At 47.5% G+C, this 25,782-nt stretch overlaps 1 protein-coding gene and 1 pseudogene across 1 annotated transcript in view; one reads left to right on the top strand and one right to left on the bottom strand.

Moving 5' to 3' along the window:
• LOC148152275 (uncharacterized) overlaps window positions 1-20,204 on the bottom strand; it is an 82,675-nt pseudogene extending 62,471 nt beyond the window's left edge.
• Window positions 20,205-24,952: 4,748 nt separating this feature from the next.
• The window catches only part of LOC148152274 (WD repeat-containing protein 54-like), a 75,138-nt gene continuing 74,308 nt past the window's right edge, over window positions 24,953-25,782 (top strand). Inside the window, exon 1 of the mRNA XM_087985781.1 lies at window positions 24,953-25,093. Coding sequence (XP_087841907.1) covers window positions 24,953-25,093 — 141 coding nt within the window. The remainder of the gene's footprint in view (window positions 25,094-25,782) is intronic.

Below are 25,782 nucleotides of genomic sequence, written 5' to 3'. Positions count from 1 at the left end.
CGGACACAGTTCAGTGTGAGGTTGTGTATAGGTCACTATTGCGGTTACAGTTCAGTGTGCGGTTGTGTATAGGTCACTATTGCGGTCACAGTTCAGTGTGAGGTTGTGTATTGGTCACTGTTGCGGTCACAGTTCAGTGTGCGGTTGTGTATAGGTCACTGTTGCGGTCACAATTCAGTGTGAGGTTGTGTATAGGTCACTGTTGCGGACACAGTTCAGTGTGAGGTTGTGTATAGGTCACTGTTGCGGACACAGTTCAGTGTGCGGTTGTGTATAGGTCACTGTTGCGGACACAGTTCAGTGTGAGGTTGTGTATAGGTCACTATTGCGGTCACAGTTCAGTGTGAGGTTGTGTATAGGTCACTGTTGCGGACACAGTTCAGTGTGCGGTTGTGTATAGGTCACTGTTGCGGACACAGTTCAGTGTGAGGTTGTGTATAGGTCACTATTGCGGTTACAGTTCAGTGTGCGGTTGTGTATAGGTCACTATTGCGGACACAGTTCAGTGTGAGGTTGTGTATAGGTCACTGTTGCGGACACAGTTCAGTGTGAGGTTGTGTATAGGTCACTATTGCGGTCACAGTTCAGTGTGAGGTTGTGTATAGGTCACTATTGCGGTTACAGTTCAGTGTGCGGTTGTGTATAGGTCACTATTGCGGACACAGTTCAGTGTGAGGTTGTGTATAGGTCACTATTGCGGACACAGTTCAGTGTGAGGTTGTGTATAGGTCACTGTTGCGGTCACAGTTCAGTGTGTGGTTGTGTATAGGTCACTATTGCGGACACAGTTCAGTGTGCGGTTGTGTATAGGTCACTATTGCGGTCACAGTTCAGTGTGAGGTTGTGTATAGGTCACTGTTGCGGTTACAGTTCAGTGTGAGGTTGTGTATAGGTCACTATTGCGGTCACAGTTCAGTGTGAGGTTGTGTATAGGTCACTATTGCGGACACAGTTCAGTGTGAGGTTGTGTATAGGTCACTATTGCGGTTACAGTTCAGTGTGCGGTTGTGTATAGGTCACTATTGCGGACACAGTTCAGTGTGAGGTTGTGTATAGGTCACTATTGCGGACACAGTTCAGTGTGAGGTTGTGTATAGGTCACTGTTGCGGTCACAGTTCAGTGTGTGGTTGTGTATAGGTCACTATTGCGGACACAGTTCAGTGTGCGGTTGTGTATAGGTCACTATTGCGGTCACAGTTCAGTGTGAGGTTGTGTATAGGTCACTGTTGCGGACACAGTTCAGTGTGCGGTTGTGTATAGGTCACTATTGCGGTTACAGTTCAGTGTGAGGTTGTGTATAGGTCACTATTGCGGACACAGTTCAGTGTGAGGTTGTGTATAGGTCACTATTGCGGACACAGTTCAGTGTGAGGTTGTGTATAGGTCACTATTGCGGACACAGTTCAGTGTGCGGTTGTGTATAGGTCACTATTGCGGTCACAGTTCAGTGTGAGGTTGTGTATAGGTCACTGTTGCGGTTACAGTTCAGCGTGCGGTTGTGTATAGGTCACTATTGCGGACACAGTTCAGTGTGCGGTTGTGTATAGGTCACTATTGCGGTCACAGTTCAGTGTGAGGTTGTGTATAGGTCACTATTGCGGTTACAGTTCAGTGTGCGGTTGTGTATAGGTCACTATTGCGGTTACAGTTCAGTGTGAGGTTGTGTATAGGTCACTATTGCGGACACAGTTCAGTGTGAGGTTGTGTATAGGTCACTATTGCGGACACAGTTCAGTGTGAGGTTGTGTATAGGTCACTATTGCGGACACAGTTCAGTGTGAGGTTGTGTATAGGTCACTATTGCGGACACAGTTCAGTGTGAGGTTGTGTATAGGTCACTATTGCGGACACAGTTCAGTGTGCGGTTGTGTATAGGTCACTATTGCGGACACAGTTCAGTGTGAGGTTGTGTATAGGTCACTGTTGCGGACACAGTTCAGTGTGAGGTTGTGTATAGGTCACTGTTGCGGACACAGTTCAGTGTGAGGTTGTGTATAGGTCACTATTGCGGTTACAGTTCAGTGTGCGGTTGTGTATAGGTCACTGTTGCGGACACAGTTCAGTGTGAGGTTGTGTATAGGTCACTATTGCGGTTACAGTTCAGTGTGAGGTTGTGTATAGGTCACTGTTGCGGACACAGTTCAGTGTGAGGTTGTGTATAGGTCACTATTGCGGTTACAGTTCAGTGTGCGGTTGTGTATAGGTCACTATTGCGGTTACAGTTCAGTGTGAGGTTGTGTATAGGTCACTATTGCGGACACAGTTCAGTGTGCGGTTGTGTATAGGTCACTATTGCGGTTACAGTTCAGTGTGCGGTTGTGTATAGGTCACTATTGCGGTCACAGTTCAGTGTGAGGTTGTGTATAGGTCACTATTGCGGACACAGTTCAGTGTGAGGTTGTGTATAGGTCACTATTGCGGTCACAGTTCAGTGTGAGGTTGTGTATAGGTCACTGTTGCGGACACAGTTCAGTGTGCGGTTGTGTATAGGTCACTATTGCGGACACAGTTCAGTGTGAGGTTGTGTATAGGTCACTATTGCGGACACAGTTCAGTGTGAGGTTGTGTATAGGTCACTATTGCGGTTACAGTTCAGTGTGTGGTTGTGTATAGGTCACTGTTGCGGACACAGTTCAGTGTGTGGTTGTGTATAGGTCACTATTGCGGACACAGTTCAGTGTGCGGTTGTGTATAGGTCACTATTGCGGACACAGTTCAGTGTGCGGTTGTGTATAGGTCACTATTGCGGACACAGTTCAGTGTGAGGTTGTGTATAGGTCACTATTGCGGTCACAGTTCAGTGTGAGGTTGTGTATAGGTCACTATTGCGGTTACAGTTCAGTGTGCGGTTGTGTATAGGTCACTATTGCGGACACAGTTCAGTGTGCGGTTGTGTATAGGTCACTATTGCGGACACAGTTCAGTGTGAGGTTGTGTATAGGTCACTATTGCGGACACAGTTCAGTGTGAGGTCGTATATAGGTCACTGTTGCGGACACAGTTCAGTGTGAGGTTGTGTATAGGTCACTATTGCGGACACAGTTCAGTGTGCGGTTGTGAATAGGTCACTATTGCGGACACAGTTCAGTGTGAGGTTGTGTATAGGTCACTGTTGCGGACACAGTTCAGTGTGAGGTTGTGTATAGGTCACTATTGCGGACACAGTTCAGTGTGCGGTTGTGTATAGGTCACTATTGCGGACACAGTTCAGTGTGAGGTTGTGTATAGGTCACTGTTGCGGACACAGTTCAGTGTGCGGTTGTGTATAGGTCACTGTTGCGGTTACAGTTCAGTGTGAGGTTGTGTATAGGTCACTATTGCGGTTACAGTTCAGTGTGCGGTTGTGTATAGGTCACTATTGCGGACACAGTTCAGTGTGAGGTTGTGTATAGGTCACTATTGCGGACACAGTTCAGTGTGCGGTTGTGTATAGGTCACTATTGCGGTCACAGTTCAGTGTGAGGTTGTGTATAGGTCACTATTGCGGTTACAGTTCAGTGTGCGGTTGTGTATAGGTCACTATTGCGGACACAGTTCAGTGTGAGGTTGTGTATAGGTCACTATTGCGGACACAGTTCAGTGTGCGGTTGTGTATAGGTCACTGTTGCGGACACAGTTCAGTGTGCGGTTGTGTATAGGTCACTATTGCGGTTACAGTTCAGTGTGAGGTTGTGTATAGGTCACTATTGCGGACACAGTTCAGTGTGCGGTTGTGTATAGGTCACTGTTGCGGACACAGTTCAGTGTGCGGTTGTGTATAGGTCACTATTGCGGTTACAGTTCAGTGTGAGGTTGTGTATAGGTCACTATTGCGGACACAGTTCAGTGTGCGGTTGTGTATAGGTCACTGTTGCGGACACAGTTCAGTGTGAGGTTGTGTATAGGTCACTATTGCGGTTACAGTTCAGTGTGAGGTTGTGTATAGGTCACTATTGCGGTTACAGTTCAGTGTGAGGTTGTGTATAGGTCACTATTGCGGTTACAGTTCAGTGTGCGGTTGTGTATAGGTCACTATTGCGGTTACAGTTCAGTGTGCGGTTGTGTATAGGTCACTGTTGCGGTCACAGTTCAGTGTGCGGTTGTGTATAGGTCACTATTGCGGACACAGTTCAGTGTGCGGTTGTGTATAGGTCACTATTGCGGTTACAGTTCAGTGTGAGGTTGTGTACAGGTCACTATTGCGGTCACAGTTCAGTGTGAGGTTGTGTATAGGTCACTGTTGCGGACACAGTTCAGTGTGTGGTTGTGTATAGGTCACTGTTGCGGTTACAGTTCAGTGTGAGGTTGTGTATAGGTCACTGTTGCGGACACAGTTCAGTGTGCGGTTGTGTATAGGTCACTATTGCGGTTACAGTTCAGTGTGAGGTTGTGTATAGGTCACTATTGCGGTTACAGTTCAGTGTGCGGTTGTGTATAGGTCAGTATTGCGGTTACAGTTCAGTGTGCGGTTGTGTATAGGTCACTGTTGCGGTTACAGTTCAGTGTGCGGTTGTGTATAGGTCACTATTGCGGTCACAGTTCAGTGTGCGGTTGTGTATAGGTCACTATTGCGGTCACAGTTCAGTGTGAGGTTGTGTATAGGTCACTGTTGCGGACACAGTTCAGTGTGCGGTTGTGTATAGGTCACTATTGCGGTTACAGTTCAGTGTGCGGTTGTGTATAGGTCACTGTTGCGGACACAGTTCAGTGTGTGGTTGTGTATAGGTCACTGTTGCGGTTACAGTTCAGTGTGAGGTTGTGTGTAGGTCACTGTTGCGGACACAGTTCAGTGTGAGGTTGTGTATAGGTCACTATTGCGGTTACAGTTCAGTGTGCGGTTGTGTATAGGTCACTGTTGCGGTCACAGTTCAGTGTGCGGTTGTGTATAGGTCACTATTGCGGACACAGTTCAGTGTGCGGTTGTGTATAGGTCACTATTGCGGTTACAGTTCAGTGTGAGGTTGTGTACAGGTCACTATTGCGGTCACTGTTCAGTGTGAGGTTGTGTATAAGTCACTGTTGCGGACACAGTTCAGTGTGTGGTTGTGTATAGGTCACTGTTGCGGTTACAGTTCAGTGTGAGGTTGTGTATAGGTCACTGTTGCGGACACAGTTCAGTGTGCGGTTGTGTATAGGTCACTATTGCGGTTACAGTTCAGTGTGAGGTTGTGTATAGGTCACTATTGCGGTTACAGTTCAGTGTGCGGTTGTGTATAGGTCAGTATTGCGGTTACAGTTCAGTGTGCGGTTGTGTATAGGTCACTGTTGCGGTTACAGTTCAGTGTGCGGTTGTGTATAGGTCACTATTGCGGTCACAGTTCAGTGTGCGGTTGTGTATAGGTCACTATTGCGGTCACAGTTCAGTGTGAGGTTGTGTATAGGTCACTGTTGCGGACACAGTTCAGTGTGCGGTTGTGTATAGGTCACTATTGCGGTTACAGTTCAGTGTGCGGTTGTGTATAGGTCACTGTTGCGGACACAGTTCAGTGTGTGGTTGTGTATAGGTCACTATTGCGGACACAGTTCAGTGTGCGGTTGTGTATAGGTCACTATTGCGGACACAGTTCAGTGTGAGGTTGTGTATAGGTCACTATTGCGGACACAGTTCAGTGTGAGGTCGTATATAGGTCACTGTTGCGGACACAGTTCAGTGTGAGGTTGTGTATAGGTCACTATTGCGGACACAGTTCAGTGTGCGGTTGTGAATAGGTCACTATTGCGGACACAGTTCAGTGTGAGGTTGTGTATAGGTCACTGTTGCGGACACAGTTCAGTGTGAGGTTGTGTATAGGTCACTATTGCGGACACAGTTCAGTGTGCGGTTGTGTATAGGTCACTATTGCGGACACAGTTCAGTGTGAGGTTGTGTATAGGTCACTGTTGCGGACACAGTTCAGTGTGCGGTTGTGTATAGGTCACTGTTGCGGTTACAGTTCAGTGTGAGGTTGTGTATAGGTCACTATTGCGGTTACAGTTCAGTGTGCGGTTGTGTATAGGTCACTATTGCGGACACAGTTCAGTGTGAGGTTGTGTATAGGTCACTATTGCGGACACAGTTCAGTGTGCGGTTGTGTATAGGTCACTATTGCGGTCACAGTTCAGTGTGAGGTTGTGTATAGGTCACTATTGCGGTTACAGTTCAGTGTGCGGTTGTGTATAGGTCACTATTGCGGACACAGTTCAGTGTGAGGTTGTGTATAGGTCACTATTGCGGACACAGTTCAGTGTGCGGTTGTGTATAGGTCACTGTTGCGGACACAGTTCAGTGTGCGGTTGTGTATAGGTCACTATTGCGGTTACAGTTCAGTGTGAGGTTGTGTATAGGTCACTATTGCGGACACAGTTCAGTGTGCGGTTGTGTATAGGTCACTGTTGCGGACACAGTTCAGTGTGCGGTTGTGTATAGGTCACTATTGCGGTTACAGTTCAGTGTGAGGTTGTGTATAGGTCACTATTGCGGACACAGTTCAGTGTGCGGTTGTGTATAGGTCACTATTGCGGTTACAGTTCAGTGTGAGGTTGTGTACAGGTCACTATTGCGGTCACAGTTCAGTGTGAGGTTGTGTATAGGTCACTGTTGCGGACACAGTTCAGTGTGTGGTTGTGTATAGGTCACTGTTGCGGTTACAGTTCAGTGTGAGGTTGTGTATAGGTCACTGTTGCGGACACAGTTCAGTGTGCGGTTGTGTATAGGTCACTATTGCGGTTACAGTTCAGTGTGAGGTTGTGTATAGGTCACTATTGCGGTTACAGTTCAGTGTGCGGTTGTGTATAGGTCAGTATTGCGGTTACAGTTCAGTGTGCGGTTGTGTATAGGTCACTGTTGCGGTTACAGTTCAGTGTGCGGTTGTGTATAGGTCACTATTGCGGTCACAGTTCAGTGTGCGGTTGTGTATAGGTCACTATTGCGGTCACAGTTCAGTGTGAGGTTGTGTATAGGTCACTGTTGCGGACACAGTTCAGTGTGCGGTTGTGTATAGGTCACTATTGCGGTTACAGTTCAGTGTGCGGTTGTGTATAGGTCACTGTTGCGGACACAGTTCAGTGTGTGGTTGTGTATAGGTCACTGTTGCGGTTACAGTTCAGTGTGAGGTTGTGTGTAGGTCACTGTTGCGGACACAGTTCGGTGTGAGGTTGTGTATAGGTCACTATTGCGGTTACAGTTCAGTGTGCGGTTGTGTATAGGTCACTGTTGCGGTCACAGTTCAGTGTGCGGTTGTGTATAGGTCACTATTGCGGACACAGTTCAGTGTGCGGTTGTGTATAGGTCACTATTGCGGTTACAGTTCAGTGTGAGGTTGTGTACAGGTCACTATTGCGGTCACTGTTCAGTGTGAGGTTGTGTATAAGTCACTGTTGCGGACACAGTTCAGTGTGTGGTTGTGTATAGGTCACTGTTGCGGTTACAGTTCAGTGTGAGGTTGTGTATAGGTCACTGTTGCGGACACAGTTCAGTGTGCGGTTGTGTATAGGTCACTATTGCGGTTACAGTTCAGTGTGAGGTTGTGTATAGGTCACTATTGCGGTTACAGTTCAGTGTGCGGTTGTGTATAGGTCAGTATTGCGGTTACAGTTCAGTGTGCGGTTGTGTATAGGTCACTGTTGCGGTTACAGTTCAGTGTGCGGTTGTGTATAGGTCACTATTGCGGTCACAGTTCAGTGTGCGGTTGTGTATAGGTCACTATTGCGGTCACAGTTCAGTGTGAGGTTGTGTATAGGTCACTGTTGCGGACACAGTTCAGTGTGCGGTTGTGTATAGGTCACTATTGCGGTTACAGTTCAGTGTGCGGTTGTGTATAGGTCACTGTTGCGGACACAGTTCAGTGTGTGGTTGTGTATAGGTCACTGTTGCGGTTACAGTTCAGTGTGAGGTTGTGTGTAGGTCACTGTTGCGGACACAGTTCAGTGTGAGGTTGTGTATAGGTCACTATTGCGGACACAGTTCAGTGTGCGGTTGTGTATAGGTCACTGTTGCGGTTACAGTTCAGTGTGAGGTTGTGTATAGGTCACTATTGCGGTTACAGTTCAGTGTGAGGTTGTGTATATGTCACTGTTGCGGTCACAGTTCAGTGTGCGGTTGTGTATAGGTCACTGTTGCGGTCACAGTTCAGTGTGAGGTTGTGTATAGGTCACTATTGCGGACACAGTTCAGTGTGTGGTTGTGTATAGGTCACTATTGCGGTTACAGTTCAGTGTGAGGTTGTGTATAGGTCACTATTGCGGTTACAGTTCAGTGTGAGGTTGTGTATAGGTCACTATTGCGGTTACAGTTCAGTGTGAGGTTGTGTATAGGTCACTATTGCGGTTACAGTTCAGTGTGCGGTTGTGTATAGGTCACTGTTGCGGACACAGTTCAGTGTGAGGTTGTGTATAGGTCACTATTGCGGTTACAGTTCAGTGTGCGGTTGTGTATAGGTCACTATTGCGGTTACAGTTCAGTGTGAGGTTGTGTATAGGTCACTGTTGCGGTCACAGTTCAGTGTGAGGTTGTGTATAGGTCACTATTGCGGACACAGTTCAGTGTGAGGTTGTGTATAGGTCACTATTGCGGTTACAGTTCAGTGTGAGGTTGTGTATAGGTCACTGTTGCGGACACAGTTCAGTGTGAGGTTGTGTATAGGTCACTGTTGCGGTTACAGTTCAGTGTGAGGTTGTGTATAGGTCACTATTGCGGACACAGTTCAGTGTGCGGTTGTGTATAGGTCACTATTGCGGTTACAGTTCAGTGTGAGGTTGTGTATAGGTCACTGTTGCGGACACAGTTCAGTGTGCGGTTGTGTATAGGTCACTATTGCGGACACAGTTCAGTGTGAGGTTGTGTATAGGTCACTATTGCGGTTACAGTTCAGTGTGTGGTTGTGTATAGGTCACTGTTGCGGTCACAGTTCAGTGTGCGGTTGTGTATAGGTCACTGTTGCGGTCACAGTTCAGTGTGAGGTTGTGTATAGGTCACTATTGCGGACACAGTTCAGTGTGCGGTTGTGTATAGGTCACTGTTGCGGTCACAGTTCAGTGTGCGGTTGTGTATAGGTCACTATTGCGGACACAGTTCAGTGTGCGGTTGTGTATAGGTCACTATTGCGGTTACAGTTCAGTGTGAGGTTGTGTATAGGTCACTGTTGCGGTCACAGTTCAGTGTGCGGTTGTGTATAGGTCACTGTTGCGGACACAGTTCAGTGTGCGGTTGTGTATAGGTCACTGTTGCGGTCACAGTTCAGTGTGCGGTTGTGTATAGGTCACTGTTGCGGACACAGTTCAGTGTGAGGTTGTGTATAGGTCACTGTTGCGGTCACAGTTCAGTGTGCGGTTGTGTATAGGTCACTATTGCGGACACAGTTCAGTGTGCGGTTGTGTATAGGTCACTATTGCGGACACAGTTCAGTGTGCGGTTGTGTATAGGTCACTATTGCGGTTACAGTTCAGTGTGAGGTTGTGTATAGGTCACTATTGCGGTTACAGTTCAGTGTGAGGTCGTGTATAGGTCACTATTGCGGACACAGTTCAGTGTGAGGTTGTGTATAGGTCACTATTGCGGTTACAGTTCAGTGTGAGGTTGTGTATAGGTCACTGTTGCGGTCACAGTTCAGTGTGCGGTTGTGTATAGGTCACTATTGCGGTTACAGTTCAGTGTGCGGTTGTGTATAGGTCACTATTGCGGTCACAGTTCAGTGTGAGGTTGTGTATAGGTCACTGTTGCGGACACAGTTCAGTGTGAGGTTGTGTATAGGTCACTGTTGCGGACACAGTTCAGTGTGAGGTTGTGTATAGGTCACTATTGCGGACACAGTTCAGTGTGCGGTTGTGTATAGGTCACTATTGCGGACACAGTTCAGTGTGCGGTTGTGTATAGGTCACTATTGCGGTTACAGTTCAGTGTGAGGTCGTGTATAGGTCACTATTGCGGACACAGTTCAGTGTGAGGTTGTGTATAGGTCACTATTGCGGTTACAGTTCAGTGTGCGGTTGTGTATAGGTCACTATTGCGGTTACAGTTCAGTGTGCGGTTGTGTATAGGTCACTATTGCGGACACAGTTCAGTGTGCGGTTGTGTATAGGTCACTATTGCGGTTACAGTTCAGTGTGCGGTTGTGTATAGGTCACTATTGCGGTCACAGTTCAGTGTGAGGTTGTGTATAGGTCACTGTTGCGGACACAGTTCAGTGTGAGGTTGTGTATAGGTCACTGTTGCGGACACAGTTCAGTGTGAGGTTGTGTATAGGTCACTATTGCGGACACAGTTCAGTGTGCGGTTGTGTATAGGTCACTATTGCGGACACAGTTCAGTGTGTGGTTGTGTATAGGTCACTATTGCGGTTACAGTTCAGTGTGAGGTTGTGTATAGGTCACTATTGCGGTTACAGTTCAGTGTGCGGTTGTGTATAGGTCACTGTTGCGGCCACAGTTCAGTGTGAGGTTGTGTATAGGTCACTATTGCGGTTACAGTTCAGTGTGAGGTCGTGTATAGGTCACTATTGCGGACACAGTTCAGTGTGAGGTTGTGTATAGGTCACTATTGCGGTCACAGTTCAGTGTGCGGTTGTGTATAGGTCACTATTGCGGACACAGTTCAGTGTGAGGTTGTGTATAGGTCACTGTTGCGGCCACAGTTCAGTGTGAGGTTGTGTATAGGTCACTATTGCGGTTACAGTTCAGTGTGAGGTCGTGTATAGGTCAATATTGCGGACACAGTTCAGTGTGAGGTTGTGTATAGGTCACTATTGCGGTCACAGTTCAGTGTGCGGTTGTGTATAGGTCACTATTGCGGACACAGTTCAGTGTGAGGTTGTGTATAGGTCACTATTGCGGACACAGTTCAGTGTGAGGTTGTGTATAGGTCACTATTGCGGTCACAGTTCAGTGTGCGGTTGTGTATAGGTCACTGTTGCGGCCACAGTTCAGTGTGAGGTTGTGTATAGGTCACTATTGCGGTTACAGTTCAGTGTGAGGTCGTGTATAGGTCACTATTGCGGACACAGTTCAGTGTGAGGTTGTGTATAGGTCACTATTGCGGTCACAGTTCAGTGTGCGGTTGTGTATAGGTCACTATTGCGGACACAGTTCAGTGTGAGGTTGTGTATAGGTCACTATTGCGGACACAGTTCAGTGTGAGGTTGTGTATAGGTCACTATTGCGGTCACAGTTCAGTGTGCGGTTGTGTATAGGTCACTGTTGCGGACACAGTTCAGTGTGAGGTTGTGTATAGGTCACTGTTGCGGACACAGTTCAGTGTGAGGTTGTGTATAGGTCACTCTTGCGGACACAGTTCAGTGTGAGGTTGTGAATAGGTCACTATTGCGGTCACAGTTCAGTGTGCGGTTGCGTATAGGTCACTGTTGCGGACACAGTTCAGTGTGAGGTTGTGTATAGGTCACTGTTGCGGTTACAGTTCAGTGTGAGGTTGTGTACAGGTCACTGTTGCGGTTACAGTTCAGTTTGAGGTTGTGTATAGGTCACTATTGCGGACACAGTTCAGTGTGAGGTTGTGTATAGGTCACTGTTGCGGACACAGTTCAGTGTGAGGTTGTGTATAGGTCACTGTTGCGGTCACAGTTCAGTGTGAGGTTGTGTATAGGTCATTATTGCGGTTACAGTTCAGTGTGAGGTTGTGTATAGGTCACTGTTGCGGCCACAGTTCAGTGTGAGGTTGTGTATAGGTCACTGTTGCGGACACAGTTCAGTGTGAGGTTGTGTATAGGTCACTATTGCGGACACAGTTCAGTGTGAGGTTGTGTATAGGTCACTGTTGCGGTCACAGTTCAGTGTGAGGTTGTGTATAGGTCATTATTGCGGTTACAGTTCAGTGTGAGGTTGTGTATAGGTCACTGTTGCGGCCACAGTTCAGTGTGAGGTTGTGTATAGGTCACTGTTGCGGACACAGTTCAGTGTGAGGTTGTGTATAGGTCACTATTGCGGACACAGTTCAGTGTGAGGTTGTGTATAGGTCACTGTTGCGGTCACAGTTCAGTGTGAGGTTGTGTATAGGTCACTATTGCGGACACAGTTCAGTGTGAGGTTGTGTATAGGTCAGTGTTACAGTCACAGTTCAGTGTGTAGTTGTGTATAGGTCACTATTGCGGACACAGTTCAGTGTGAGGTTGTGTATAGGTCACTATTGCGGTTACAGTTCAGTGTGAGGTTGTGTATAGGTCACTGTTGCGGTCACAGTTCAGTGTGAGGTTGTGTATAGGTCACTATTGCGGTCACAGTTCAGTGTGAGGTCGTATATAGGTCACTGTTGCGGACACAGTTCAGTGTGCGGTTGTGTATAGGTCACTATTGCGGACACAGTTCAGTGTGAGGTTGTGTATAGGTCACTATTGCGGACACAGTTCAGTGTGAGGTTGTGTATAGGTCACTGTTGCGGACACAGTTCAGTGTGAGGTTGTGTATAGGTCACTATTGCGGTTACAGTTCAGTGTGCGGTTGTGTATAGGTCACTGTTGCGGTCACAGTTCAGTGTGCGGTTGTGTATAGGTCACTATTGCGGACACAGTTGAGTGTGAAGTCGTGTATAGGTCACTATTGCGGTCACAGTTCAGTGTGAAGTCGTATATAGGTCAGTGTTACAGTCACAGTTCAGTGTGAGGTCGTGTATAGGTCACTGTTGCAGTCACAGTTTAGTGTGAGGTCATGAATAGGTCACTATTGCGGTCACAGTTCAGTGTGAGGTCATGTATAGGTCATTGTTCAGTGTGAGGTCGTGTAAGGTCACTATTGCAGTCACAGTTCAGTGTGAAGTCGTGTATAGGTCATTGTTCAGTGTGATGTCATGTAAGGTCACTATTGCGGTCACAGTTCAGTGTGAGGTCGTGTATAGGTCAGTATTGCGGTCATAGTTCAGTGTGAGGTCATGTAGTGTGAGTCCTGTATAGGTCACTGTTCAGTGGGAGGTCGTGTAAGGTCACGATTGTGGTCACAGTTCAGTGTGAAGTTGTGTATAGGTCACTATTGCGGACACAATTCAGTGTGAAGTCGTATATAGGTCAGTGTTACAGTCACAGTTCAGTGCGAGGTCGTGTATAGGTCACTTGCAGTCACAGTTCAGTGTGAGGTCATGAATAGGTCACTATTGCGGTCACAGTTCAGTGTGAGATCATGTATAGGTCATTGTTCAGTGTGAGGTCATGTAAGGTCACTATTGCGGTCACAGTTCAGTGTGAGGTCGTGTATAGGTCACTATTGCAGTCATAGTTCAGTGTGAGGTCATGTATAGGTCATAGTTCAGTGTGAGGTTGTGTAAGGTCACTATTGCGGTCACAGTTCAGTGTGAAGTCGTGTATAGGTCAGTGTTGCGGTCACAGTTCAGTGTGAGGTCGTGTATAGGTCACTATTGCGGTCACAGTTCAGTGTGAGGTCGTGTATAGGTCACTGTTTGTTGTGAGGTCGTGTATAGGTCACTGTTGTGGTCACAGTTCAGTGTGAGGTCGTGCATAGGTTACTGTTGTGGTCACAGTTCAGTGTGAAGTCGTGTATAGGTCACTGTTGCGGTCACAGTTCAGTGTGAGGTCGTGTATAGGTCACTACTGCGCTCACAGTTCAGTGTGAGGTCATGTATAGGTGCTGTGTAATTCGTGACCGCATGGATGTGTTGTGGCTGGTTTGTTAAGTGTATTCAAGGCTGCGATAAATAGATTTTTCATCAGGAATGGAATCAAGTATTATGGGGAAAGTCAGGAAAGTGGAGTTGAGGGTGATCAGACCAGCCTTGATTTCACTGAATAGCGGTACAGACTCAATGGGCTGATTGGCCTCCTTCTGCTCCAACATCTGATGATTCTATAGACTAAATTTAAGTTTTTACCATTTTCCCTGATAGCTCAATTCACTGACTGGCTACTACTGTTAATTTCTTTGAACATGACAGCGCAGTACCTTCGGCCCTCGATGATTTGTTTCTTCCTCTGATAGTTTTCATACCATTTGGAGTCTATGGAGTTAACTTTTTACTTGAGGTTTATGAAATTCCCCTTCCCTCCACAAACCACCCACAACATTGTTAATTGGATCTCATCGACAGCTTCTCTTCACTCTGATGCTAATGCCAATGCCACATGAACTGAGTGTTCTGCTCACCTCTCTGCGCATTGCATTCAATTCTTGCTCTGTTTGATCCTATGCTAATTTGCACACTGTTCAGGTAGTATGTCAAAAATTCTTCAGGACTGAATTGACAGTACCAATGTGCAAATTAGCACAGAGTTCTGTTTTGGCACTTGATTACCTTTTCAGAATCCAGGTGATAGCCCATTAGCTCTTTGCAGATTGAAGGTAGAGGCTGCACACCGCCATTTTCCTGCTGAGTGCTCCCACATTCCGATTTAGCATTGCGGCCAAAGAACTGATCATAAGAGTGTCCTTGATCCTCCATAACCAAACAGATAGTATCTCGAGAAGCCTCATCATAGATTTCCTAATTCAAAACAAATATGGACGTTGAAATACTTTCATCTCTCTGCCTCAATTCCAGTCATTTCATATGACTGCCATCAGTAATCATTATTCTTGAGCAGACAGCACGAAGCATCAGTACTGAGGTAAGCTGCACTATCGGAGGATCAGTACTGAAGGAGTGCCATACTGTCGGAGGGTCATTAAGGAGGGAGTGCTACATTGTTGGAGGGTCAGTACTGAAGGATTGCTACACTGTTGGAGGGTCATTACGGAAGGAGTGCTGCACTGTTGGAGGGTCAGTACTGACGGTGTGCTGCACTGTCCGAGAGACAGTACTGAGGGAGTGCTGCACTATCAGGGGATCAGTACTGAGGGAGTCCTGCACTGTTGGAGGGTCAGTACTGAGGGAGTGCCTCACTGTCAGAGGGTTAGTACTGAGGGAGTGCCTCACTATCTGAGGGTCAATACTGAGGGAGTGCCACACTGTCAGAGGGTCATTACTGAGGTACTGCCTCACAGTCAGAGGGTCAGTACTGAGGGAGTGCCACACAGTCAGAGGGTCAGTACTGAGGTACTGCCTCACAGTCAGAGGGTCAGTACTGAGGGAGTGCCACACCATTGGAGGATCACTACTGTGGGAGTGCCGTACTGTCGGAGGGTCAGTATTGAGGGAGTGCCGTACTGTCAGAGAGACAGTACTGATGGAGTGCTGCACTGTCAGAGGGTCAGTACTGAAGGAGTGATGCATTGTCGGACGGTCAGTACTGAGGGAGTGCCTCACTGTCAGAGAGTCAGTACTGAGGGAGTGCCTCACTGTCAGAGGGTCAGTACTGAGGGAGTGCCTCACTGTCAGAGGGTCAGTACTGAGGGAGTGCCACACCATTGGAGGATCACTACTGTGGGAGTGCCGTACTGTCGGAGGGTCAGTATTGAGGGAGTGCCGTACTGTCAGAGAGACAGTACTGATGGAGTGCTGCACTGTCAGAGGGTCAGTACTGAAGGAGTGATGCATTGTCGGACGGTCAGTACTGAGGGAATGCCGCACTGTCAGAGAGTCAATACTGAGGGAGTGCTGCACTGTCAGAGGGTCAGTACTGAGGGAGTGCTGCACTGTCAGAGGGTCAGTACTGAGGGAGTGCTGCACTGTCAGAGGGTCAGTACTGAGGGAGTGCCGCACTGTCAGAGAGTCAGTACTGAGGGAGTGCCTCACTGTCAGAGGGTCAGTACTGAGGGAGTGCTGCACTGTCAGAGGGTCAGTACTGATGGAGTGCCGTACTGTCAGAGTGGAGGATGGTGGGAGTTCTACACTGTCAAATGTCAGTACTGAATGAATTCTGCATTGTTGGAAGTTCAACACTGAGGGAGCCGTGCACTGTCAGGGGGCTGTTTCTGAGGGAGTGCCGCACTGTCAGAGGATCAGTACTGTGGGAGTGATACACTGTCAGAGGGTCAATACTGGAGGAGCAATGCTCTGTTAGAGGACCAGTACTAATGGAACTCTTCACTGTCAGAGGGTCAGGACTAGGTCAGAACCGAGGGAGTGTCTCACTGTCAGAGGGTCAGGACTGGGTCAGAACCGAGGAAGTGTCTCAGTGTTAGAGGGTCAATATTGAGGGATTGTTCCACTATCGACACGTCAGAACAGAAGGTGCAATGTAGAGGGTCAGAGAGTCAGTACTGAAGGAGTGCTGCACTGTCAGTGGGTCAGTACTGAGGGAGTGCCGTACTGTCAGAGAGTCAGTACTGAGGGAGTGCTGCACTGTCAGAGAGTCAGTACTGAAGGAGTGCTGCACTGTCAGAGAGTCAGTACTGAGGGAGTGCCGCACTGTCAGAGAGTCAGTACTGAAGGAGTGCTGCACTGTCAGAGAGTCAGTACTGAAGGAGTGCTGCACTGTCAGAGGGTCAGTACTGAGGGAGTGCTACATTGTCAGAGGGTCAGTACTGAGGGAGTGCTGCACTGTCAGAGGGTCAGTATTGAGGGAGTGCCGTACTGTCAGAGAGTCAGTACTGAGGGAGTGCCGCACTGTCAGAAGGTCAGTACTGAAGGAGTGCTGCACTGTCAGAGGGTCAGTACTGAGGGAGTGCTGCACTGTCAGAGAGTCAGTACTGAGGGAGTGCCGCACTGTCAGAGGGTCAGTACTGAGGGAGTGTCGTACTGTCAGAGAGTCAGTACTGAGGGAGTGCTACATTGTCAGAGGGTCAGTACTGATGGAGTGCCTCACTGTCAGAGAGTCAGTACTGAGGGAGTGCTGCACTTTCAGAGGGTCAGTACTGAGGGAGTGCTGCACTGTCAGAGGGTCAGTACTGAGGGAGTGTCGTACTGTCAGAGAGTCAGTACTGAGGGAGTGCTACATTGTCAGAGGGTCTGTACTGAAGGAGTGCTGCACTGTCAGAGGGTCAGTACTGAGGGAGTGCTGTACTGTCAGAGAGTCAGTACTGAGGGAGTGCTACATTGTCAAAGGGTCAATACTGTGGGAGTGCGGCACTGTCGGAGGTTCAGTACTGAGGGAGTCCTGGCGAGGCACAGCAAATATTTCCTATCCCTCACAGAGAGAGTCATGGGAACAGCAGAGGGAGTTACTGGGAGAACAGAGTGAGTCACGTTGAGAGTTGAGGGAGTCTTGGAGAGAGTCGATAGGAGTCTCAAGACAGCATTCAGTGTATGGAGTTCTGAAGGTTAGGAGCAGAGTTTTCTGAGGGTGGAGAGAAGGAGTCATGGAGAGTTGGGGCAGGGGGGTCACAGAGGGTGAAGTTAATATTGCTGAGTGGGGATCTGATGAGTGACGGATGGTGGGTCAGTCTGAACTCTGTGAGCTGCCAGAGGAAGTGGTAGAGGCTGGTACAAGTGAAACATTTAAAAGGCATCTGGATGAGTATATGAATAGGAAGGGTTAAGAGGGATATGGGCCAAATGCTGGCAAATGGGACTAGATTTATTTAGAATATCTGGTTGGCATGGATGAGTTGGACTTGAAAGGTCTGTTTCTGTGCTGAACATCTTTATGACTCTATGAATCTATAACTGTCCCAGTTCATGATAACTTCAGGTACTGAGAGGTCACTGCATACATGCTCAAAACAACAGGGCACACTGCACAATTGGACCCTCACTCTGAAGTCAAACCTCATGCCAGACCATTGTCTTTTAAAAGCAATGACAATCAGCTATGCTGAGCTAAGCCTGCAATGTGAGAGACTGTGCATATTAAGCAGCCTGCATTATACAAAACCAGTTCAAGGATCTTCAAAAATTGAAGCAGGAATATTAGAAACAGAAGGAGGGAGGCAATGAGGGTTTGGATAAAATTCCCAAATTAAGATCTAGGTGCTGAAAGCAGGGTCTTCTATAACTTGCTGCAGCTTACACCACCAATGGGCTGCTATAATTTTAGTCTCCAGCACATCAAAGTTTAATTCCACGATCGGTTGAACTCAAGGGGAATTCTTTGAAAGTCAAACACCACATACAAATCTCACTGACATGGCTGACATCTCGTATTGGTTTTGCATACAAGTAAACGCCTTGCAGGAACATTTCTGAGGAGAGTAAAGATTTAACCACACTGCCGGGACGGAGTCACATATAACATAGACCCAGATCAGCTAAAGGTTTCAGCCACGAGATTCCTATCTCAAAAGATACCAATGAACCAGTTGGGTTTCAACAGCCCAACAACTCCATGTTCATGTTTACTGAAATTCTTTGCATTGTCAGTTCAGGAACAAAACAACGATGTAATTGTTGTTGAACAGCAACTTTGATCTGGGTCTATTCTACCTGTTCCACCTGAGTTGGTGTTGAAGTTTTCCTCACCACTGGCACTGAGCCCTGAGCCCAGGAATCGGTGAGATAAGCAACGGGTTCATCATCTTCCTGCCAGTTTGGATCCAGTGCCACGTTTCGCTCTCCTGGATCATACATCAGGCACTGCCACTCAATAATTCGCAGGATGGCATCCTTCGCCTGACTGATGGTGAATGGCAGCAGCTGAGGAAAGGACAATGAAATGAGAAGGATCGGTATGAATGGGGCAGTGAGACAAGGGGACAGCACTTGAATTGAACGGCCCTCCAAACTCGCTGGGGTCGCTCTCACCAGACAGACACTGTGACCATCCCCTCTCCCCAGACAGACAGTGTGACCATCGCCTCTCCCCAGACACTGTGACCATCCCCTCTCCCCAGACAGACAGTGCGACTAGCCTCACACCCCAGACAGACACTGTGACCATCCTCACTCCCCAGACAGACACTGTGACCATCCCCTCTCTCCAGACAGACACTGTGACCATCCTCACTCCCCAGACAGACACTGTGACCATCCCCTCTCTCCAGACAGACACTGTGACCATCCTCACTCCCCAGACAGACAGTGTGACCATTCCCTCTCCCCAGACAGACACTGTGACCTTCCTCACTCCCCAGACAGACAGTGTGACCATTCCCTCTCCCCAGACAGACACTGTGACCATCCTCACTCCCCAGACAGACAGTGTGACCATTCCCTCTCCCCAGACAGACACTGTGACCATTCCCTCTCCCCAGACAGACACTGTGACCATCCTCACTCCCCAGACAGACAGTGTGACCATTCCCTCTCCCCAGACAGACACTGTGACCATCCTCACTCCCCAGACAGACGGTGTGACCATTCCCTCTCCCCAGACAGACACTATGACCATCCTTACTCCCCAGACAGACAGTGCGACTGTCCTCACACCCCAGACAGACACTGTGACCATTCCCTCTCCCCAGACTGACACTGTGACCATCCTCACTCCCCAGACAGACAGTGTGACCATCCCCTCTCTCCAGACTGACACTGTGACCATCCTCACTCCCCAGACACACACTGTGACCATCCCCTCTCTCCAGACAGACACTGTGACCATCCTCACTCCCCAGACAGACAGTGTGACCATCCCCTCTCTCCAGACAGACACTGTGACCATCCTCACTCCCCAGACAGACAGTGTGACCATCCCCTCTCTCCAGACTGACACTGTGACCATCCTCACTCCCCAGACAGACACTGTGACCATCCCCTCTCCCCAGACAGACACTGTGACCATCCCCTCTCCCCAGACAGACACTGTGACCATCCCCCTCTCCCCAGACAGACACTGCGACTATCCTCACTTCCCAGACAGCCACTGCGACCATTTCCTCTCCCCAGAAAGACACTGTGACCATCCTCCATTCCCCAGATAGACACTGCGACCATCCCCCTCTCCCCAGTTACTGTAACCATTCCCAATCCCTGACAGACACTGTGACCATCCTCACTCCCCGGACAGACATTGCGACAGTCTCCTCTCTCCAATGCGACTATCCCCACTTCATCAACACGTGGTCTAACCATCCCCTCTCCCTAGACAGGCACTGCGAATATCCTCACTCCCCAGCCAAACATTGGGACCATTCTCCATTAGTTTGAAAGTCACTGGGTTCCTCCAAACATCAAATCACTATCACCGCCACACCCCCTTCTATACCACCAAGTCCCTTAACACCATCCTGCACCTCACAGATTATCCCACAGGGACTATCCATTAGGCACATTAACACCGTGACCCGCGCTCACCCTAGCCTCCATCAGCCTTACCTGTTTTTCAATGTATACTCTGTAACAACCATCCAATACTTGATTCACAATGTCATCGATGATGTCCCCAATTTGACATTCTGCATCTTCAGTGCTAACCATAGAGAGCCAGTCATTTTCCGTGAAGCAACCAGGTATGATTTCTACCACAGACGCTGGAGTGCTCACAGCTGCTGACACGGTCCGGCCTTTCTCTAGACGAGACCTCTGTGCCGCAGAACGTGACATCGTTCCCTTTGTTTGAAAGAAAAAAAAATTTGATTAAAAACCTCCAAGAATGCTTCAATGTCCACACACATCGACTTTTCCATTTATTCAGGGAGATCTGATAATGCTCAGATCCTGCTTTTCCCCAATAACCGTTGTTGCGTTCCAGCAAAACCTCACTGAATAGAAATAATGCGCCCCATGGGAAAAGTGAGGTTAGGGGCAGACCACCAAAAACAAAACTCTCACGATCGCTCAAAAATCACCCAAACGTCTAACACAAAGTATAGCACAGCCTGAATGAAGGTTCAAATCATATTTATTAACAAAACAGAAGTAAATTTACATAGTACATTTTAAAAAATCTCAGAAAGCTGCTCTCTGTACAGTACCTCTCACAGAAAGCTGCTCTGTTGGCAGCTGACATTAGAGGCTGCACACAATGAAGCTCGTGAACCAATCCCTTCTGGAACCACACTACTGCAAACAGAGGTAAGCATTCTCCAAAATACCGTTCCCAGTTCTTCGGTAAAGGTATAGCCAAATCGCGCTGACGAAACAAGCGTTATCCCAGAATTACCTGCAGCTCAGCCTTGAATATGCTTAATGACTCCACTTCAACAGCCTTCTGCAACAAGGAACTCCACAGGTTCACTCCCCCTCTGAGAGAAGAAATCCTGCTGTCTTCATTGTGTGACTCCTTATTCTGAGATTACACCCTCTGCTCCTAGACTGTCCCACAAGGGGAAACCTTTCTACTCTGACAGTCCCTCCATATGTGACATTAGTCTAGTGAACCTTCTCTGGGCTGCCTCTAATGCTAGTATACCATTCCTTAAATATGGGATCCTAAACTGTTCACAGTATTCCAACGGTGGGTCCAAAATGAGACAGTATAGGTTTAAGATGAGAGTGGCAAGATTTAACAAAGACCTGAAGGGGTAGGGGCAACTTTTTCAGGCAGAGGGTGGTGAGTATGTGGAACAAGGTGCCAGAGGGAATGGTGGATTCAGGAACAATTTCATTATTTAAAAGACATTTGCATAGGTACAAGAATAGGCAAATGTAACTACTTCAGTTTAGGAAACCTGATTGGTATGGATGAGTTGGACCAAAGGGCCTGTGCCCATGCTGTATGACTCTAGTGCTTTCTATCGCTTTAGCAAAACTACATTTTTATACGCTTTGCCCTTAAAATAAAAGCCAACATTACATTTGTCTTCCCTCTTTGCCCATTTCCCTTTGATGTCTTTGTAATTTATGTGAATGAGAGCATTTTCTTTATAAGCAATTGTGGGACGTGGTGGTTGCTAACTAGGCCAGCATTTATTACCCATCCCTAGTTGCCCTTGAGAAGGTGGTGGTGAGCTGCCTTCTTGAACTGCAGCAGTCCACATGCTGTAGGTAGATCCACAATGCCCATAGGGAAGGTTTGCAGGGTGGATGAGCAAACTGGTCAAAGCATCTTATTCAAGTCAGTGTGGGGTGTGGGGTCTGTATTAAAAATGAATGAAATTGTAGTATATGGCAGTATAGTTAGAAGGTTACTGTTCTCTGTAGCTGCATGTTGGTTCAGGTTTCTGCTGGTGTTACGAATCTAGTAACAATGAGGTTGATTTGGTTTAGTGTGCAGTCCTTGTGTCACTGCTGAGCCCCTCTCTACCCCAGGTATTGCTTCCCTCCGGAGTATCACCTTCTCTCTACCCCAGGTATTGTCCACTGTCATAGGGTCTGTTTCCAAGCTGTATGACTCTTCGGTCCAAATCCTCCATGTTGACCAAGTTTTCATAAACTCAACTAGTCCCATTTGCCTGCATTTGTTCCATATCACTCTGAACCTTTCCTATTCATGTACCTGTCCAAATGTATTTTAAAGGCAGTAACTGCTTGCATCTACCATTTCCTCTGGCAGTCATCTAGGTATTACTCAACTCTCTGCCCCTCTCTCCCGGGAAATTGCTCATACTCTCATTCAGATAATGCACCTTCGCCCCCCAAATTTGCCAATGGAGTATGATCCCACTCTCCCCACCTAGTATTGTTCCTTCTTTTCACTGGTATTGGCTCACTCTTCTCCACCACCCTCCCAGGAAGCGCACCCTCCTCTCCACTGGGTGTTGTCCCTACAAACCAATGAACTGCGGATGCTGAACATCTCAAACAAAAACAGAAATTGCTGGAGAAACTCAGCAGCTCTGGCAGTATCTGAGGGAAGAAAGCAGAGTTAATGTTTAATGTTTCAAGTTAACTCTGCTTTCTTTCAAGTTAACTTTGCTCGTGTCACTCAGAAGGGTTTAAACTGCTGTGGTGGGGGGATGGGAATCAGAGCAGTAGGTCAGCAAGTGAAACGACTGAGATGTTAGAGACTAAGCTCAATAAGGCTAAGAGGAAGAACAGACAGGTAGTGTAGTGGACAATGGAGTTCAGGTTTCACAGTTCTCTGCAAGTGGAGTTACATGTGACCGGGGCAGTGAAGAAGGCTTTTGACACACTGGCCTTCATCAGTCAGGGCATTGAGTATAGAAGTTGGGAAGTTATGATACAGCTATACAGGACATTGGTGAGGCTGCCCTTGATGACCTTGTTATAAGAAGGATGTTATTAAACTGGAAAAGGGTGCATAAGAAATTTTCAAGGATGTTGCCTGGACTCAATGGTCTGAGTTAAATGGAGAGGTTGAACAAGTTAGGACTTTTTTCTTTACAGCATAGGAGACTGAGGAGGGACCTTAGAGAGGCGAATAAGATCATGAGAGGCATGGATAGAGTGAATCCACTCAATCTTTTTCCCAAGGTTGGGAATCACAGAATATAGGGCATCAGTCTAAGGTTAGAGAAAAGAATAAAAGCGAACCTTAGGGGCATTGTTTTTAAACAGAGGGTGGTATGCACATGGAATGACCTGCTAGCAGAAGTGGTTGAGGTGGGTATATTAACAACATTTAAAAGACAAATACATGGATTAGAAGGATATGGGCCAAGTGCAGGGAAATGAGGTTAGCATGGACGGATATTTTGGTTGGCATGGACCAGTTTGGGCCAAAGGCTCTGTCTCCATGCTGTAGGACTCTTTGCCCCTTCCCATCACTCTCAGGTACCCCTTGTCCTCACTTTTCTCCCCACCAGCCTCCACATTCAAAGGATCATTCTCCACCATTTCAGACAGCTCCAGCATTCCGCCACAACCAAACACATTTTCCCCACACTCCCCCTGTCTGCATTTGAAGGGATCATTCTCTCTGGGCCACCTGAGTCCATTCCACAATCACCAACGCCACCAGTCTCCTTTCCAATTCCCCAACCCTTCACCTCCTCCCTTTTGCAAGGGCCTAAACAGTCTTTCCAGGTGAAGCAGCGTTTCACCCGAACCTCCTCTAATCTTATGTATTGTATTTGCTGCACCCAATGTGGCCTACTCTACATTGGAGCAACCAAACACAGACTGGGTGATGGCTTTGCAGAACACGTCTGGTCTGTGTGCAACCAGGACCCTGACCTTCCTATTTATGTCATTTTAACATAGTGTCCTAGTCACATACACACTTGTCTGTCCTCAGCATGCTGCAGTGTTCCAGTGAATCACAGTGCAAACTGAAGGAACAATATCTCATCTTCAGACTAGGCACTTTACAGCCTTCTGGACTTAATACTGAGTTCAACACCTTCAGGTTGTGAACCCACTCCCATTTCTTCCCATTCTTTTAGCTTTACTTGTTATATTCTTTGTCACCATGTCCTCTCTCCGCTCCCCACCAACCCAGTGGGACTGTCTTCTCTTTCCAGTCTGGCACTTCCACACACCAGTGTTCTGCCATGCTCACATTCTGATCACTTAATCAGAACTATCAACATCTTTACTCTACCAGCATTCTACACCTACCACTGCCACACTCCGCAACCCCACCCGCCAACTACAGCAAAAACAGCATATCAAATATACTATAAATGCTGCCCACTTAGCTCTGATGAAGAGTCATCTTGATTTGAAATGTTAGCTTGCTCTTTCTCCACGGATGCTGTCTGACCCGCTGTGATCTCCAGCATTTGTTATTTTCAGTCAGGTTGTTAAGGTGGCTGATTTTAACTTAGAGAGTCATAGAGGTGTACAGCATCTGTCCAACCTCTGTCCTTCTGTCCAACCTGTCCATGCTGACCAGATATCCTAACCTAATCTAGTCCCATTTGCCAGCACTTGGCCAATATTCCTCTAAACCTTTGCTATTCAAATACCCACTCAGATGCCTCTTAAATGTTGCAATTGTACCAGCCTCCACTACTTCCTCTGGCAGCTCATTCCATACACGCACTGGGTCCTTGGTGCTGTGAGGCAGCAGTGCAGCCCCTTTGGTGGATGGTGACTTTAAAGAGGGGTATGTGGATATACTGGGTCATATCAAAATAAAAAGTGTTGGGTATTTTGAAAAACACTAAGATAGACTCATCCCCAGGACCTGATGGGATCTGTCACAGAATATTGAGGGAGGCTAGGGAGAAAATTGCTGAGGCTTTGTGTCAAATATTTGCAATCTTTAAATCACAAGAGAGATGCCAGAGGACTAGAGATTAGCCAATGGTGTTCCTTTTTTTAAAGAAGGGCGACAGGGATAATCTTGAAGTTACAGGCTGACGAGCCTTATATCAGTGGTAGGGATGTTATTGGGCAAGATTCTTAGGGATAGGATTTACTCACGTTTGGAAGATTATGGACTTATTCGCAATAGGTAGCATGGCTTTGTATGGGGAAGGTCGTGTCTCCTAAACTTGATTGAGATGTTTGAAAATGTAACAAAGATGATTGATGAGAGCACGGTAGTGGATCTCGTCTACAAGGATTTTAGTAAGGCCTTTGACAAGGTCCCTCCCGGCAGGCTGATGCAGAAAGTGAAGTCACCTGGGATCCATAGTGAACTGGTAAGATAAATACAGAACTTGGTCAGAGATTAGCAGTGGAAGGAGATCTGTGACCAGCGATGTTTTTCATGAATCAGTGCTGGATCCCTGTTATATGATGTATACATCATTTAGAAGAAAATGTAAAGTTTCCACATAACACAATACTTGGGGTGCGGCGGGGGAGTGGCTGCAGATAGTGAGGATGGATTGAAAGAGGGTACAACAGGATATAAATAGGTTGCAGATTTGGGCATTATTTGATCCAATGTTTAAGAGGTATATTGACAGATATATGAATAGGCTGGGCATAGCAGGAGGTAAAAACAAGGTAAAAACAATGACTGCAGATGCTGGAAACCAGATTCTGGATCAGTGGTGCTGGAAGAGCACAGCAATTCAGGCAGCATCCAAGGACAGGCAAAGTCGACGTTTCGGGCTTCAGGCTCTCTGCCTTTATTCCTGATGAAGGGCTTTTGCCCGAAACGTCGATTTTGCCTGTCCTCGGATGCTGCCTGAATTGCTGTGCTCTTCCAGCACCACTGGGCATAGCAGGATACAGGCCACGTAGAGGCATTTGGTTTTTAATTTAGAAAGGCGCTACGTTGGTGCAGATTTTGTGGTCTGGAGGGCCTATTCCTGTGCTTTACTGTTCTTTATTTCAGATGTTGCCAGACCTGCTGAGTTTCTCCAATTGCAGTGTCTGTGGG

Source organism: Chiloscyllium plagiosum, unplaced genomic scaffold, assembly GCF_037043375.1.
Source record: "Chiloscyllium plagiosum isolate Xiang-an unplaced genomic scaffold, Cpla_swu_hap1 HiC_scaffold_1, whole genome shotgun sequence".
NCBI classification, from domain to species: Eukaryota; Metazoa; Chordata; class Chondrichthyes; order Orectolobiformes; family Hemiscylliidae; genus Chiloscyllium; species Chiloscyllium plagiosum.
This window is presented reverse-complemented; position numbering and strand designations above follow the sequence as displayed.